This window comes from Amblyomma mixtum, chromosome 7 (assembly GCF_055824585.1).
Source record: "Amblyomma mixtum isolate Tamu chromosome 7, ASM5582458v1, whole genome shotgun sequence".
NCBI lineage: Eukaryota > Metazoa > Arthropoda > Arachnida > Ixodida > Ixodidae > Amblyomma > Amblyomma mixtum.
In genome coordinates this window covers 30,692,922-30,711,285 of record NC_143018.1, presented here as the reverse complement: position 1 = coordinate 30,711,285, position 18,364 = coordinate 30,692,922, and the positions used below count along the sequence as shown (strand labels likewise).

Genomic DNA, 18,364 nt, shown 5'->3' with positions numbered 1-18,364 from the left:
TGCACTAATCTCTTCTTAACTTACATTGACCCTGCACTCATTCAGTCAGGAGTTGCCTGCTGCGACATCAGTGATCATATTGGTGTTCATTTGTCAAGCAGGATGTTCCAGAGCGTCACCTTCGTGAGTATGTTATATTCTAATATGTAACAAAAGGTTTTTTAGAAAGATTTCTTTCAAATGTTCTATAGATGTTGACTGGTCAGAAATGTGTAGAGAAAGATGTGTGGAGAGCGCTTATGAGTTATTTCCTAGCAAGTTCATTCATATATATAACATGCGTTTTGCTCCAAAGTAAAGAGGGTATAAGACACCAAAAGGAAGCCGTAGATATCGCTTGAATTTTACTTCCGTTTGAAAGAAAAGCTCAAATTAGATAAGCTATTTATTTGCACCAGAGATGTTCTCGCTTTTCAGAGCTCCAAGGGTTATAGGAATAAACTGATACCGACATGCGAGAAGCGAAGGAGAGATATTATGAAGCTTACTTTAAAACTTCATCGAATCGCCCTTATAAACTCTGGCGTGTGCTTCGTTCACTCAACTCTGGCGTCTCGCCGGTTAGAAGCCCCAGCGAGATACCTAACAGTGGCATAGAATATTCTGGAAATACTTTGGCAAAAGAATTTAAAGAGCTTATACCTACTCATCAAATTACTCAGGCGATTCGTCTCACCCAGAAATCGATAGATGCCCTTCCTCCTTCCTCCTATAACCAGTCTTCAGGCATGAAATTTTGTGGACGTTTAGAAACCTGAAGAACAGTACTTCGTGGGATGCCGATATTATATAGATACGTCCAGTTAAGCACGTCAGCTACATCAATGCCAACATTTAGAGCATATAAGTGTGCAAGCCGCCACTTTCCCTTCGAAAATGCAGGTTGCTAGAGTAGCAGTCATATACAAGAAAGGAACACCTCCGTAAGGAGGTACACGAGACGAAGACACACGTGCAAAACACCTCGTATGCGCTGCTGGTTGATCGGCACCTTTTCCAAATGTGGGAAGTGAGGCGTGCCGTGACACGGCGCTGGAAACGCCAGGGTTTGAGGCGTAAACTTCACCTACTCATCTCTGCAGTGTCTAAGAGCGACTGACTAAGCTGCGCAGTTGACCAACTCCAACACGTCAAGCATGTGGAACTGTTTGCGCAGAACGTTCGGGACCAAGCGCATTTGGAACCATCTCAGGACCCTGCTGGACCCCGCCGCCCGTAATACGCACTTACAAGGAAACACACGTCCTCTTATTCACATCCGGACGCTTGTGGGTACAAAAATCTCATACAACCTTAAATAGCGATATGTACCAGCTCCCGTTGTTCTAGATCCTAGCAAACCGTGCCCGAGGCCCCGGGCTTCAAACGCGGAAGACGCGGACATAACGCTCGTGCTATTTCGACAGGCCCTTTCTCACCTACGGGGAGACACGGCGCCGGGGGCCGAACAGATTGGTTTGGAGATGCTTTCCAGCCTGGTTTATATGCTTTCAAACCTGGATGATATAACGCTCGCTGAGCTGACAGTCCTTTTCAATGAAGACTGGGGGGCAGTTACGCTTCCCGCTGCTTGGAAACACGCGCAAATCGACTTAATCCCAAAGATGGGCCAAGCACCAAAACTCATTAACCTCACGCCCACCTCGAATAGGAGCTGCGTGGGTAAATTCCTTGAAAACGTTTTGCTCCACAGCCTGCAAACGCACATCAAATCTGCGGGGTTCTTTTCCCCGACCCAATATGGCTTTGGCCGAACCTTTCGAGCAGGACATCTGCTGCAGTTCAAGGAAACTGTTCGCCAAACGCACGAATTCATGGGCAACACCCGAGACACATTGGCAATAAATGTGCACAAGGCCTTCGACAACGCCTGGCACGAGCATATCCTCCGCAGAGTGGCCGCCACCAGATATGGCACGCTAATCTACAAATACATGATTACTTTTAGTACACACCACACGGCACAATTTAGCGTCGCAGCGGTGTCGAGCCCAACGTTTTACCTACCAAACCAAGGCACTCCATAGGGAGCTGTAATTTCTGCTTCGCTTTTTAATGTTGCCATGGTGCAACTCGCACGGATGCTAGCCGTGATTCCAGACCTGCATCAGGAACTCTACGTGGACGACATCACCCTGTGGATCACAAGAGGGTCCATCGGCGCGGCACAGGACACCTTTCAAATCGCAGGGCAGATGGGCATGGCCTGGTCACCTCACAAATTTTGTGATCCGCTCAGAACCACATCGTCCCCGTATAGAAGTCGCGGTCACCTTTTAACCCGTTCCTCCGGTACAGCTCCTCCGCGCGCTCGGATTACAGTTCTCAGCAACCGCGGGCGCCATATGTATCTAACACCTCCTGGAAAAGCAAATGTCATAAACAGCCAACCTCATCAGCGTGTGGCAAATCGCAATTGCCGTCTTGGGGAGCGGGACACGCTGCTCATGGTGGACCCATTTGTTGTCGGCCGCCTCGCATACCTCCTTCCCTACCGCAACCTGCCACTAATGTAGTCAGAAGAGGCCAACATGATCCTAAGGAGGCCAGTGAGGCCCGCTTTGCGCATTCCCTGGTTCGCCTCCACTGGAAATATCATCCAACTCACAGTCCACAAGAACTTTTAGAGGCCCATCGGTCGAAGCATCACAAGCGTCTGCGGGCCCCACCCAACCGCCCCAGACTCCTATGACAGCTGGAATACCACATCCCGTGGAGACTCGGGACGTTGCAACGAGACCCAGTCCCACTCTTACAATTGGACAACTGCGACTCCTGCCCTTTCCGCGCAACATGAATCCGGATCTGCACCCGAGCAGTAGACGAGCCCCGCTAAACACCTCACTCGCCATATGGGAATCAGCAGGATGTTGTGTGCACGGACTGCGGCGTTCTACCGGGACCAGCCCAAAAGCACTCGCTAACCAGTGACTTCACATTACACAAAATGCAACGGGACCCCAATACACCCGACCATCAAGTGTGTGGCTCCATAACCAAACTTGTCCACACGTACTGGAACTGCCAAGGAGCCAAAACGTGGCGCACAGCCTGGTTACATACCCACGTGGGAGGCCTGTGCTGCCCACCTCGGCAAAACAGCCTCTTATTTGGCGCAACCTCCTGCAGCACCTGCTCACCGTCTTAGGGGAGGAACCTTAACTCCAGCTCCCACAAGATCACGGATCTGGACATACGGGTCAAATAAATTAATATTTTTTTCCTCTCTCTATCGATAGTAGGATTGCCGCCGTTGGTTCGGCCTCTTCATACTGACGGCACAGGCTACCGTTTCGTTCCAGTGCACTCGGGACCCAGGGTAAATAGAATGCGTCGTCCTATAGCCTTACAAGTCGACCATGCAGCCCTACACCCCTATCACCGATTCACAAAGCGCATGCAGACGCTCTTTCCGTGGCAAACTCCGATGGAAGCCCGCACGGGTGCTAGAATACTCAATCGCTCCGCAACACTCCATGACTGACACGTCTGGAACTCGCCACAAGGGTACGTTTGGTAATGTCCGCTTTCACGGGTACGCACGAGAAATCTCATTCCGGGCGCCGATGGAGCCCTTTCCCGAATCCCGTGGCAGAGGCGACTTACTAGAGAGCTTTACTTACTTACTTACTAGAGAGCTTTAGAACAGGGTCCCTAAGGCTTGCGGTCCTCATAGGAATTACAGGCTCCAACAATACGGACATGCGTGCGTCAAGGACTTTTAAAATAGGGATTTTCTCTGCGCAGTTGTGCTAGGCATCGCTTCGTTGACTGCTGCATCATTGCGACCAAGAATTGCAATAATCACAAATAAATATAAAGAAATTAATGTGTTTTTCTTCCATAGATACGGTTACTTCTCCGCTGTACAAAATTCTCACAAAATAACCGAAACAAACAGTGAAAACAGCGGCCTCTTTAGACATTTTTTTTACTCTATGCCACGTGTAGCGCCATCACGGGCGTAACACGCAACGGTAAAGATCACCAATGTAATTTTGTTCAGTTTTTTTGACAACCGCGGAAATGCTGTTCATCAGCTGTTCCAGCTTTTCGATAGATTGAGGCAAAGCAAGACATGTATGTACAATTACAGACAACTTGTTAATATTTACGCATATTTCTTCTTCAAGAAATACTTCACTAACAGTTCTTGATTGTCGTGAAGGAGGCCTTCTGGTCGGAGAAAGAGGTGGATATATGCTCGACTTGCTGCACCAATTCCTGGTTCTGAAAGACGAGGACTATGCAAGTGTTTTGCGAGGTTGCCACGAAGGCCTTCCACCGGTTTCCTCGGTCATTGGTCTCATTGGTCGAGGAAAAACTTACAGAGAATAAACTATTTACATAGGCAGGCGGTTCACTGTGGCGAATGGTTGCGGCTCTGCTTTCCGGCTCGGGCGGGGCAGATATCGAGATCCGGCGCTCCGATTGCCGCCACACAGAGGTGGAATTGGAGGAGGAGCGAGGAGAGCGATTAAGCATTAACACTTCTTCTTGGGCGAGTTGGTGCATACTTGATTTGAAGAAAATAGCGCCAGAGCATGCAACCCACGAAAAGACAAGGACGAGACACAAAGCGCTACGCTTTGTGTCTCGTCCTTGTCTTTTCGTGGGTTGCATGCTCTGGCGCTATTTTCTTCAAATCAAGAGCGATTAAGGTATGGGGAGGTCGCGGGAAGCAGCGCGTTGGCGCATAGGAACGTTGCGCGGTGAAGAGAGAGCAGCGACTGACTGATGCCGCTGACGATGCTTGCGAGTGAAGCGAATATGGCTGTGCTTTTCGGCTTGGGATGCACGCACCGCTTCGCCAAGCGGAGAACACCGCGCGCTATCACGCGGTCGCCGCCACGGAGGAGGAAGGCAAAAAGGGGGGGGGGGGGGGGTTACACGCAGTGGCAAACGGCGCCTAGTATGCGTTTCTTTAGGCCTGCGGGGATAGCGTCAGGAGCGCGCGCAACTAACGCAGTGCGCGGCCTCGGTTACGGGGCTGGTAACGCGGGACTACGGCGACGCCGCGAAACGCAGGAACGGGCGCCAAGGAGCTGCGCTATAGAATTACTCCGCAAAAAATTAGCAAACAGCGCGTTAACCGAATGCTCATTTTCTGTGACACCTTTCTGCAGGAAACTAGTTAACATGCCGCGGTGAACCAGTGGATAGTGCGCTCGTCTAAGGGGTCTGATTACCCGGGTTCGAACCCGACCACGCGGCAGCGTTTCGATGAAGACGAAATGCAAAAAGCGCCTATGCGCTGTGTGATGCCAGTCCACATTAAAGATCCACACGTGGCCGAAATTATTCCGGCAACCTCAACTACGGCGCCCCTTTCTTCCTGACTTCATTCATTGCCTCCCTTATCCGTTCCGTTACGGTGCAGCTCGGGTGTACACAGATATAAGTGATTCAGTTACTGCGTCATTTCCTTTCCTCGAAAAACGAAACCAAACCCCACAGCTTCGAGCCACCTTTCTAAATCTACCTGCTAGCGCGAGAGTAGGCGCCCCAATTGACAGCCACACCACTCCCTCTGCACACGTGAGAGCGCAGTCTAGAGGCAGCGCCGGGCCAACTCCCATGTTTCGACGGTAACAGTGAGCCGCATGCACCCAGCCTGATACCCACCTCAGTGCTGGTGGTGATGGATAACATTTATCTCTAGTCCTTAGTCAGGGACCCCTAAGGCTTCCGCGGCAGCTGGGGCCCTAGCAAGGAGGACTCTTTGGCTCTCTAATGTAGAGCACCCGAGCAGGGAAGCCTACCAGCTCTTTCAGGCAGGTGACGGGTAAGGCGGGTAAGCAGAGTTAAAGTGGCACGTCCACACCAAGTGATGCACGTCCGAGCACGCGCATCCACAAGGCGGGCACTCCCCATTAAAAGCCGGATTAAAATATTTGCAGCACCGCCGGACACCGTACCGTGTTGGTATACACGCGACGGAGCCAACGCTTCTCACTTTTTGTTAGCCCTTTCGCAGAGGGGTGAAAGCGGCTATGCAGGGTTTGATACAAGTGAATAACTCTTCCACCTTTCAGGCCCCAGCGGCCGATCTCTAACATTCCGTGGGCGTGCCCGAAACCGGCGGCCGTGGGGCGCGTCGTGAACCCATCTCGCTCTTCCTGGTAGTAGCTCTGCTTGCTCCAGAGGTGATGAACAAGCGCAGACTACTCAATAAGGCGACGCGTGAGGTGGAGGCCAGAGGGCTCCTGGACATTTAGGAGTCCTCCCACGGTGGAAGAATCGTGTTTTTTATTTTTCTTTAGTTTTGTGAAGTAGAGCTCGTCCCCTGTCCTTCCATGCGGTTTGTCTCCTCGTCCTCCTTGCGGTTCAGCATAATCGATACCACGACCACGATGACAATCACGATCAGCGCTGCGATGCAGGAAAGTGGAACCCAGAATAAGGGCGACGCAATGAAAGGCGACTCCTCACTGGATTCTTTTGGTGAATCCATAGCTTGTGTTGTCGTGACCTTTTTGTCCGGGGCCCTTGTCGTCGTGCTTTGCGTCGTCGTGGCCTCTGTCGCTGGGGCTTTCGCGGTGGTAGCCACTGTTGGGTTAGCAGCCCGAGGGTAGTAAGTCACCAAAACAGCTTTCGAAATTTCGGACTTCAGCCCATCACTGTTAACCACTCGGGCTGCCAGGTGACCCTCCCATGTCCAGGCGCCATCTTGCCCAGGCGAGGAGAAGGTGCTGGGAAGTGACAAAGTGACGAAATGCCGGTCACCAGACGGCAGCGCATCCAGGTTGCCTTCCACGACGTCGGCTTCCGTGATCTCGGCCTGGTTTTCGAAGTCATATTTTAGGTCATCGTATAGTTTTCCGACTCGAATATCCACGGTGGAAGCTGCGAAAAAGTAATGTCGTTGAAGGCGAAGCAGGACAATATTCAGTGTGACGTCATCATAATATGTGCCACAGACTGAAATAAGCGCTTTGCTTTCGTTTCCCTCGCCATGTTTTCACAGATGTTATGTGACCGTTCTGGCTGTGTATATTTCACGACGTAACTTTAAAAGGACTCATTCTTCGTCAGGATGCCACGAGCGTCTGGCTGCCCTCTGACATCAATTAGTCGTGACGGGTTAAAATGTGAACTAACTTTTCCCAAATAGTTAGCCTAATGTCCATTACATACTTATGTAGATGAACTACTGCGCTTGATAACGTGCCGAATATCGAAAGTTTAGCCTCGTCAGCTTTGTCAAGTGGACAAGTCACGCATAGAACTGTCGCATGTTGAAACAACTCCATCTCAGACGCACGAAATGATCCTCAATTCCACTGTCTTATAATTCTCTCCGCTGTGCTAGCTGTTTCCAACACCATTTCTCTCATAGTCTAAAGGTTCCTTCTAATTCAATTTACTGACTTTGCAACATGTATATACAATAAAAATTAAAATTCCCTGGCACCTTTCCGTTATCCCTCTATATGCATTGTCCTTTTTACGGAAGATAGGCAGCGTACAAAAACGGTCGGCGAAATTAAGTACAAATAATAAAACGTTCGAGATCGCTGCGGTAACTCCCGTTGGAGTAATGCAAAAGCACTGGCGTCTGCTCGGCACTCCACGCGCAATTCATCATCGCGTCACGCCGCACACAAACACGACACGCGAGCCAACGGCGAGAGAACGACTGGCGTAGGAGCGCCCTGCCGAATTCTCAGGGGCGCTAAATTCATTTCAAGTTGATTTTTTGTTCCGCCATCGCTCTACGCCTCTGACGTCACAGTGACAAGGAGAAGCTACGGCGGGCGCTCTCCTCGGCAGCCCCAGTGGCGTCGCAGCGAACCTTACTATGACGACATGACGGGACACCATGGGTTGCCATAGTAACCACAGCGATAATTCACCACCACCACACATTAATTGCCATAATTGCAAGACGGTAATGAATTCATAACTTTTTCACCCCTAATACCCCTGAACTCACACTAATTCATTCTTAATTCGCATTAATTCCCCTCAGTGTTACTTGTTTCATTTCGGTCCTTAATTCAGAAATTAACTCATTAAGACCGCGATTTTCCTACCTTTTGGCGCTAGGCGTTGGATCCGCCCACAGGTAGCTCACCTCTTCCCACACTTCTGGTGTTTTCAAAATTGGTGCCACACTCTGCTCAAGCTCTGCGCACTCTTTGGGTTTTTTTGGCTCCAAATAATTACTCATCCGATTTCGAAAAAATATTTTTTTTTTGCGCAGCATCCTCATATCATCCTATTTAGGTTACAACCACTCGTTTGACTTTATCTCTTCAGAGTTCCGCGCTAATACTACCGGCACGTTTCGATGACACGGTTTAGTGAGACGACCCCGCGAACATAGCCTAGAAATTATTTTGCATTAATAAACACCTACAGTAATACTGTGCAGCTGTCAAGGCCAGTTGGTACCTTCGTTATACTGCCGAAAACACAAGGCGCAAGTACATCACAAGCCAGTTCTGGTATCCCGTCACTGCAGACATTGCGCAACTTTGGTGTGCCTACTAGCTAACATAATGTGACCTTGTCCTCATGCACGAACTATTTCTATTCACTGTAATATCCGATTTAAAGTGAGTACGGGGATATGAGACGCTTACTTGACGAGCCCGAAATACAACCGCTCATTCTAATAGCTTTTTCAAAATGTTCCTTAACTTCTCCACAGCACTATAGGATAATAGTACAGTGGATATTGCGGACATAAATACTGCGCACAAGGCGGTGTATATTTCCGCCTCAGTGAATTAAACTGGAGCGTTTTATTTATCTGAAAGGTTACAATGGTATTTAAAGAATGTGCTTTGCGGTGGATATCAAACTTCCAGACCATGGAGTACGTGTGAGAACAAACGCGATTTTTGTGGGGTGTTCATGAATGTATACGGCAACATAGGGCGAACAGTGTCAGAACAATCGAGAAAAATCTTTAAAATGCTCCCCTCCCTCCCTGATCTGCTGTCATGCCTTCGATGACACTGTGCCATGATTCTATGCCAAGTTGCCCAGTTTTCTATCCAAGAATACTGCACCTATTCAGTGGATTAAGTGCCTATGAGCTCCACAGCACAGTGCCTTGTCCGGCTTTCTGATTAAATTGATGTGCGCGTAACTGCCCCTCAGTGTTCACTGAAAAGGCCCCTCTGTTCTTCGAGGGACATATCATCCAGGTTTGAAAGCATCTTCAGAGTAATCCGATCGGCCCCCGGTGCCGTGCCTCGCTGTATGTGAGAAAGAGCCTGTCGGACTTGCGCGTTTATGTCCGTGCGCGTTTATGTCGGACAGGTTGTCCGAGTTCATGGAATCCAAACATCTTTTCGCAGACACCATTTTCGGGTTTCGCCCACACGGATCTGCACAGGAAGTCTTGCTACAACTCAATCGGGCTGTCCTCGACCCCGTAGAATGCCCTCACAATGACAAGGTCGTATTCGCCTTGGATTTGAAGGGAGCATTCGACAACGTTACCCACGAGATCATTCTCACCCACCTCTATCAACCTAACTGCGGCAGAAACGCCTTTCAATATATTCGACAATTTTTGAGAAACAGACAATCTTACATTCGAATCCAGGATAAGGAACATGGCCCTTTTCATTTAGGAACCAGGGGTACACCACAGGGCGCGGTGCTCTCTCCCCTTTTATTCAATCTGGCTATGATGCGCCCACCGGCCCAGCTGGGCGCTGTCGCCGGTGTACAGCATGCGCTGTACGCCGATCACATCACTCTGTGGGCCACACGGGGTTGCCTTGGAGACATTGAGGCCAACCTGTAGGAGGCGGCGACCATAGTGGACCGTTATGCTCGCCGCTGCGGCCTCCAATACTCCACCCAAAAGTCTGAATTTGTGCACATACGCCCCTCACCAAAGTGCCCAGCCAAAATTTGATTGCATCTTGAGACAGGTCCAATTCCTGAAAATATCGAAGTCCGGGTACTGGGGCTCTTCATACATCAAAACAGACGGTCAGAAACAACATTGGCCAAACTCCGTCAGGTGGGGGACCAGGTGGGCCGCTTGGTCCGCCGGGTTTCTAACAAGCGCGGGCGGTTACGATGTAAGGACGCCTTGCGGCTGGCGCATGCATTTGTAACCAGTCAAATTCTATATTCGACTCCATAATTCCACCTGCGCAAGGAAGACGAGGATTCACTAGAAGTCATCCTCCACATAATTATTAAGCGGGCTCTGGACCTCCCCGTGAACGCCTCCAACAAGCGCCTCCTGGGGCTGGGCATGGTGAACACATTTTGGGAGCTCCGGGAAGCCCACTTGACCAACCAATACACACGTCTCTCGAAGACATCGTCGGGTCGCCGCCTCCTTACCCGACTACACATCCAACACACCACTCTCATGGAAAAGCGCGTACGTATTCCATCCCAGGGGAGATGCGCCCTCCACGTGCGCCCTCTTCCCGCGAACATGAACCCTGAGGACCATAATGGCCGGCGCCTGGCGCGGGCGGAAGCCCTGGCCCGCCACTATGGATCGAAACCCGGCGTATGCTACGTGGATGCCTCCCGCCCCTACCATGGGGGATGGTTCACGGCTGCAGTCGTCCACGAATCCAAAACAGTGAACGGCCTTACTTTCCGAGCCCGTGACATAACACACGCGGAGGAGGTCGCCATTGCGTTGGCTGCATCTCATTCCAATTCAAGAACAATTATTTCCGACTCGCGAGGGGCATGTCGGAACGTCGAGCAGGGCTGGGTACCGTATCTAGCCTACCGCATTCTCCAAAACAGCGTCTATACCGGGGACCCCGCTCACCGGCGTATCGTTTGGGCTCCTGCTCACATGGGCGTTGAGGGAAATGAGGCAGCTGACGCCGCCGCCCGCGCGCACTTTCACCGGGCATTCCCCTCCGACCCCGACGATCAGGAGCTCGAATTCGCTCCAGCTTCCTCGTTTAAAGACATTTCTTTGCTTTATCAATCTGGCCATGGTATTTATCCCCGCCCGTGTAAAGGTCTCTCAAAGGCGGAGGAGCGGCTTCTCCTTCGCCTATATACAAATACTTTGCTGTGCCGGGCAGCTCTCAAACACTTCGACCCTTCTTTCTCTGGCAGCTGTCCGCACTGTGCGGAGAAGTCTTCGGACATCTACCACATGGTGTGGGCCTGCCCCCTCCAACCCTGCTATCCCCCCTCACCCCAACTCAACCCGGAAGGACTGGGAGGCGACCCTGCTCGGCTGCTCTGAACTGCACGCCCAACGGGCCCTGGTCGCGCGAGCCCGGGCAGTGGCCGACGCCACTGGGGTCCCGAACTAGGGACCTCCACCTAGTACTTGTGAGGGCTGGCCCCCTCTGGGTCAGCTCATACCTCACCTCCCGAAGTTTATCTATAAATAAATGTTTTCCACCACCACCACCACCTGGCGTCTCGCTTTCGCTATCGGAGTGTTGCTTTCGCAACAAAATTCAGGGAGCTCGTTGACAGTATACAGTGTGTAGAGGCGAAAGCGTTTGTTTTCAGCATCACTTTTAGTGTCTCTGTGGCACTGATGACGTCACCACTGGATGACATCACACATATTTAATGACTAATTACTAACTAATGACAAATTACGGAATAATAACAAAATACTAATTAAGTGTTAATTAATGACGCTTATGAATTAAGTGCTAATTAATGACGCTTAAGCTTCGCATTTAGGAGTGGAACGGAGACAGCGTGCTGCAGCGCTGCCAGAGATTCCACAGAACACCAACACTCGTTCGGCACGATGACTTGCCGTTTGAATGCAACGGTTTTGAGGAAAGTAAGAGTAATTCCCTGTCGTCTCAGTGGACACCTAAACCACACCGTAGAGTGAGGGAGGGAGTACCAGTGAAAGGAGAAAGAGAAAGAGGGGCTGTAACAAAGAAAGGAAAATTGTATTTGAGGAAAGGAAATTACGCAGTAACTCTCTCGCACCGTTTGATGACGTCACCTTTTGGCAGCCGTGCTCGTCGCTGAGTCACCCCAGGCGCAGGATGTAACGCCGAACGGACGGGAGACTGAGCTATTAAAGTCTTTCGCCTTAAAAATCGACGCACAGGCGCCAAGTGCCGCCGAAACTTAGCGAAGCAGGTCGATGCGAATAACAGCGGCCCCAGCAGGTTCATAGAGTTGCCAGCACTCATGCGCAGCGAAGGCTGAGTAAGTAGGGCGCTTAGAGCAGAAGCGGGAAGACCCGCAATAATGGCTCGCCAGCGAAACCAGCGATAACACGGGGAAGGGCTCGAAAAGAGGCATGAGGCTAGGCGCCGGCGTGTGCCAGAACAATCACTACTGCGTGGTAGACGCTTGCTTTTGTGCGGCACTTTATGCAAAACGAGTCCGCGGTTAAATGCAGCGCGTGCGGAATACTGTTGTTTATGTCGGCCCTCACGTGTGTTCACGAACGGCGCCAATAGACACACGAATTATACCGTATTCACAGTGAGCTGTGTCATGAGGTCATTAAGAAAGCTCTCACGCTTCATAGAAAACCGGCGTAGTGGTTTCTGCAACATTTTAGTGTTGCTTCGCCATGTTCCTTCAACCAGCGCGCCTACCAGAAGTCAAGGACAGTTTCGAGCTTCTCTGGCGAAATAAAAGTGAACACCGACTTTGTGTTAACCTTGACCCTGAAGGCGACCTTGGCCAAACCTAGCGTAAGAACAGCCGATGCAGAAATAACAAAAAATTTACGGCGTGACCGGGTTTCGAACCCGCGGAGGCGCGAACTGAACAGCTTCGCCAGCAACTGCACGAGAGCACTGTGCTATACCCGCCGATGATCGCGCTTGGTGTTAAACTGCAACACTCACTCGCGCTGTGCATTCACATCACTCTTCGCCAACTTCCATCTTCGGTGAGTAGTACCCCAACAGTAATTGCAGTACCCCAACACTGCAGTGTTGGGGTACTGCAATAGCTAAGGAGTTTCGCAACCGCCCGGAAGACACATCATTGACTGGCCTGGGCTGTGGCACCTTGTTTGGAATGAAAGGAGCAAGGCCATTGTGTGTGTGTGCTGAGGTGTTTGTAAGCTCTTGGAATAGACCCAGTTTTGGTCAGTTTTCGTGTCTTGACCGTGTAGTTTGAGCTTCATTGTAGCCAGCATGAAGTCATCAAGGCTGCTTTATTTACTAAAGGCCTGCATCAGGGCAACCTTTCTTGCTGTTCTTAGTACCAGATCGTAGTGCTGCTGTGGGAAAGTCATGCAAACTTTCTCGTATATCTCTCAAATTGCGGGTGGTAACACAAGGTAGCGTCGCGCAGAAAGGCATGCATTGTGAGGAAGAGCTAAAAATGTCTGAGTGCTTGCTTTGCTAAATGAGCAGGAAATTGAGTGATTCTGGTATTTACTGTCGCTTTTATAAATGCACTGGGACGTGCGTGTACAGTTGTATTGTTCTGAGAAATTTTAAAAACCAGCTTAAATTGCTCTTTGTTCATTTCCTAACAGATCAAATCCTTGATGACGTGGCCATTTTTATTTGCACGTACTAGCTTGACGCTAGAGGTCATTGTCCAATGCTCTTATGGTCTGTGTGTGGGTGAGGGTTAACTATGTGCAATGCGTTCTGTCTCCAGGATGCGAATTTGCCTGAGTGCCACGGAGGGTGAGGTCACGCGGGCGAAGAACCTGCTCAAGACCAACATGCTGCTGCAGCTGGACGGGACGACGCCCATCTGCGAAGACATTGGCCGGTACGCACCCTTTCCAGTGTTTGTGTTCCAGTGTTTCCAGTGTTATCTAAAAGCTTGTAGCTTTTAGATAACAAAAAGAGGGTGTGTCAAGCACTTGGGCGCATAGGCTAGCTCACACTTAGCATTCTCAGGAGGTTGTGAGTAGATGGAAGGCACTGTAACTGTCGTGCGAAGCCTTCCAACTCTTCCCACCCCTTTGGTTACACTTGGAATGAATATTTCTTTCAATTTTTCTTTGCATACAACATTTGATAGTCGGAATACAAGCAGTGTCCGTTTTTGCCGTGTAATCGCCGAGCAAGCCCCAGGGTGCACCTAAGGTTTCCAGGCTCACAGAAAAGGTGCGAGTTAAGCTTCTTGTGATAGTTTGTGTCACCAGAGGTGTGACTAAAAGTGCTCAGGGATAGTAGCCTTTCTGGGCACCGTATGGTTCCAGCACTAGTGCCTGTGAGCCACTTGTGGCATGCCAGGGAGCAGAGTTTGTTTCTTTGTGAATACCATTGCTCTGTGTTTACTTTGGGACATTGTTTACCAGCCTTGAACTTTTTTTTAATCTCTCATTTTGCCCATTTGCTTTGCTTTTCAGAAGAAGGGTCAGTTTTTACAAACTCTGTTTGTTGCAGGCAAATGCTCTGCTACGGACGCCGCATTCCTCTTCCCGAACTCGAGGCAAGGATTGATGTAAGTGCTCGATATTACCTGTTGCTGGCGTTTCTTTGTCACCACTGTGTCGGGGAAGGATGCCGGAGGCTGCGCGTGTAATGAGAGGGCAGTTGACTGATTGCTGTCGACTCCTAGACCTTTTTGCTACTACATGTGATGTTAGTAACTGGCTGAGCAAGCATTGTGCAGTGGTGATGCAGTAGGGTGGTCTCTTTTGCCATCGCTCCTGGTGAGAAATCAGTTTCAACATCAGCCTTCGTGAAAAGCATCCAGAGCTATCCTGCACCTCGCTTGGTGGGCAGGCTTTCACGGGAGTCAAAGGAAGTATAGACGGGCTGCCATGCAGACATCGCGAATCCTCATAGACTATACCCTTCTGAGTGCCACAGCGCACATCTTGTCTACCCTTACCTCATTGGTTTCACACCTCGTCATCACCTGTCGACAATTTCATTTGGCAACTTGTGTGTGTTTGACTAAGTGTGTGGCCGCATCATCCTCTGTGTACATAGGCGGATGTTTTTGTTTTCATGTGCTGCAGGCGGTGTCGGCAAAGACTGTGCGTGATGTCTGCAGCAAATACCTCTACGACCGCTGCCCAGCTGTTGCTGGTGTTGGTGAGTGACCAGAGCATGCGCACTGTTGTAACAACAGAATACGACGTCTGGCCCTTTGGTTTATTGCGTAGGTGTATAGACACGAAGGTGTTGTGTGTTTGCCTTGTCAGATCCCTGCAGTCTGAAAGCCAGAGTGCAGAAAAACTAAGCAATAGAAAGCCATTGTCTACGATGAGCTGCAGTTTCAGTCAGTCCCAACATGAGGCTCCTATGTGATGACACATACAACTGCTTCATAAATCTCTGATGAGGCCGCCGTGGTGGCTCAGTGGTTATGGTGCTCGGCTGCTGACCCAAAAGACGCGGGTTCGATCCCGGCTGCGGCGGCTAGAATTTCTTTGGAGGCGAAATTCTAGTGGCCCGTGTACTGTGCGATGTCAGTGCACGTTAAAGCATCCCAGGTGGTCGAAATTTCCGGAGCCCTTCACTACGGCGTCTCTCACAGCCTGAGTCGCTTCAGGAAGTTAAAACCCCATAAAAATAAAAAAAATCTCTGATGTGATGAGATGTTCATCTGTTCGCACCTCCGCAATGCACCGGCAAGCAGCATTCTGTTGGGTTGCACATAATTGCTTCCAGGCAGACAGAGAGGTCAGAATTCTCGTTTTGCACAAGTAGCACAACATAAATGTCAGTTTTCATGTGGCTAAGCATGCTAAAGCTTCTTGCTGGCCAGTATCAAATGTTGGTCTTCTCTATACCTGTGACGTGATCATAGCTCACTGAGTGGCATTCACATACACTGCAGATTAAATCGTATCCTTTCATGGTCTGAAATCTCTTGCCTTCTGCACCCACCCATTTAAACATCCAGAAACTTCACTCACTGTGAGCACAAAAGGAACAGGTTAAGCACTGAAACGCAGCAGGACATTGAGCAGTTAACAGGTCCATTGCATCGCTGTCAGTGCCTGTATTAACGCTCGAATTGTGTTCTCACCTGCAGGTCCCGTTGAGGCCCTGACTGACTACAACCAGCTCAGGAGCAACATGTACCGTATCCGGTTCTAGGTGCCCTGCTCTGCAGTTGTCTTGCCGAGTCTTGTATAGTAGCGTTTGGCGTTCACCATCAATAAAGATGCCTCTCAAGGCTTCACAACCTATATTTTTATTGCCCCCACAGCCTGGTTTGTTTTGTTGCTGTTCGGTATTTAATGTAGATCAGTGAAATATCAACGGATACTTCTTGCTCTTGTGGAGGGACAGCAGATGAGAAACCCAAGAAGCATTTTTAATGCAATTGTATTAGAACGTCATGTCACAAGAAATTTTCCGGGCATTTAAGTCTGCTTACGTGGAGGAATACAAAAGCATTTGTTTGATCTTGATTCTTTCCCGACTCATAACGTAAAGTGTGGTCTTTCGATCATTTCCAGTTATGACATACTACACCAGTTCATCATTTACGGTTACGACATCCTAAGCCTCGTCGTTTCCGGTTACAACATAATACACCACATCGGCATTCCAGTTACAACATACTGCACCACTACCCACCACTGCCCATAAGTACAGATTCGCTTCCGAAATTGGGTTTAGTGCATTGCTAGACATCTACAACCAAAACCAATGACAACCGCAATAGGCAACCTCTCCCCCTGTTATGCATAGGAACTTCGCTCTGCAGCTCACAAAAGAAAAATTCACGGAAGGCACTCAAGGCTACTACATGCTTTGAAGGCTAAAGCATTGCTTCCTTAATTTATATTTTTTACTTCCAATAACACACCTACTCATTAGCATAGAGTCTTAAGGCAACGCATGCACCAGGTTCACCTTTATTCGCTAACAAGCAATGCGGTTTTGTGGCCTATGGCCTGTGTGCTTGCTTCGCAAAGAATTCGAGGTCTCCGCACGACCCCACTCACAGTCCAAATGGTGCTGGTCCATGATGTATGTGGCCCGGCTAATGGTGGTCGTCCACCTGGCCGGGTATGCAGACCACAGTGAGGTCTCCCAGGTTCGGAGGCACTGAGTGCCCAGCCGGCGGAGGGGACACCGGGCAGGATACGAGAATGTGGAAGGGGGCCTTGGGGTGGGAACACAAGATGTATGTTGGGGGTAGCGGCTCAAATTTAGAAAGATGGGCTGGTGTACGCGGCGTTAAGGTCCTTGGTTCAATTCCCCGCACCTTTGGAGGAAATTTTTTTTTATTTGCTGATGACGTATATGGGGTTTAAAATGGGGAGATAAACACGTTCTCCCCCCATTAACCGCGGCTGACCCAGTTAAAAGCCGCGCGGACCCCACCCCGTGGTCCCGAGCGCACGGCGGGCCTTGCTCTGCGGGAACAAAGGAACGACACAGTGACTGACACAAGGCATTTATTGCTATAACAACAATAACGCCAGCTAGCAACAAAATACACTGAGGAATCGAGGATGTCCGACTCCCCAGCACGGCTACGAGCGAACGTTCGCCCACGCTAGGGCAATAGGGAAGCTCCGAGGCCGGACGGGATGAGCTGAGGGGAACATGTTTCCACACGAGGTCGCCCGCCGGCGAAGAGCGGACCCTTGCGCGTGAACGTCCACACGCTTTCCCGATCCCAAGGAGAAGAGACCCCGTCGCTCCCCGCGCGCGCGCAGCAGAACACCATCCGTGCATGCATCCGTGGCGCTGCGACGCGAGCGGCCTTCCCGGTTGCGGGGGAGCTAACCACAGTTGAGGTGCATTGCGGGAAAGCGAACCACGGGGGGGGGGGGGTCACGGGAGGGGAAACGGCGTCCGCAAGGGCCGGGTGGCTGTGCAACGCAAAGTTCGAGTGAACAAAGCCCTTTCTTGAGTTGAACGAGGCTGCTCAGTTCATGCGAGGTTAAAAAAACGGGTGGGGCACCAAAGTGCGCCCCCTCTCAACACCACGGTCCGGTGGTCGTGTAACTTTTGACATGCTGCAGGCAGCTCTGAAAAGCCTTAGGCCTCACTGCCATTGCCGAAACAGGTTTCGTGCGCGCAGCCGCGAGGAGACATCAGCTTTGTGGGATGGTCCTACCCCGCTCACTGCACGAAGCAGCTTCTGAGCGGTCGGCGCCCACCGTATCGGACGGTGTCAGAGCGCCCGGTGCCGAGCTGCAATACCAGCGAGCTCGTAGTGGCACCCGTGGCCTCAGGCCACCCGACTCCCCGAGCCGCGACTCCCAGAGTCGAAAAAGAGACAGTGAGAAAATATATACAGAAAACTCGGACCACCCACGCGGCTTCCGTACTCACTCGCTTCGGGCTCGGCAACTCCGCGGAGGCTAGGCCTCGCGCTCCCTCGATGCGGATCAAGTGGTTCTCGTGCTGATGATACTCCAGAAAAGAAAAACTTGACGAAAAAACATGCTGAGCATGTTGAAAAGTTCAAACATGCTGCAGCGCAATACACCTCGCACTCAAGAGAGCGCAGGTCCTAGCGATCAAAA

The 18,364-nt window shown here is 50.5% G+C and overlaps 1 protein-coding gene across 1 annotated transcript; it reads left to right on the top strand.

Moving 5' to 3' along the window:
• Positions 1–13,522: 13,522 nt before the first annotated feature.
• On the top strand, positions 13,523–16,065 carry LOC149335533 (mitochondrial-processing peptidase subunit beta-like). Its single transcript, XM_089553823.1, has 4 exons — positions 13,523–13,680; positions 14,304–14,361; positions 14,885–14,960; positions 15,907–16,065. The coding sequence occupies exons 1-4, from the start codon at positions 13,547–13,549 to the stop codon at positions 15,969–15,971; spliced, it is 333 nt and encodes a 110-aa protein (XP_089409949.1). The 5' UTR covers positions 13,523–13,546; the 3' UTR covers positions 15,972–16,065.
• The last annotated feature ends 2,299 nt before the right edge of the window (positions 16,066–18,364 follow it).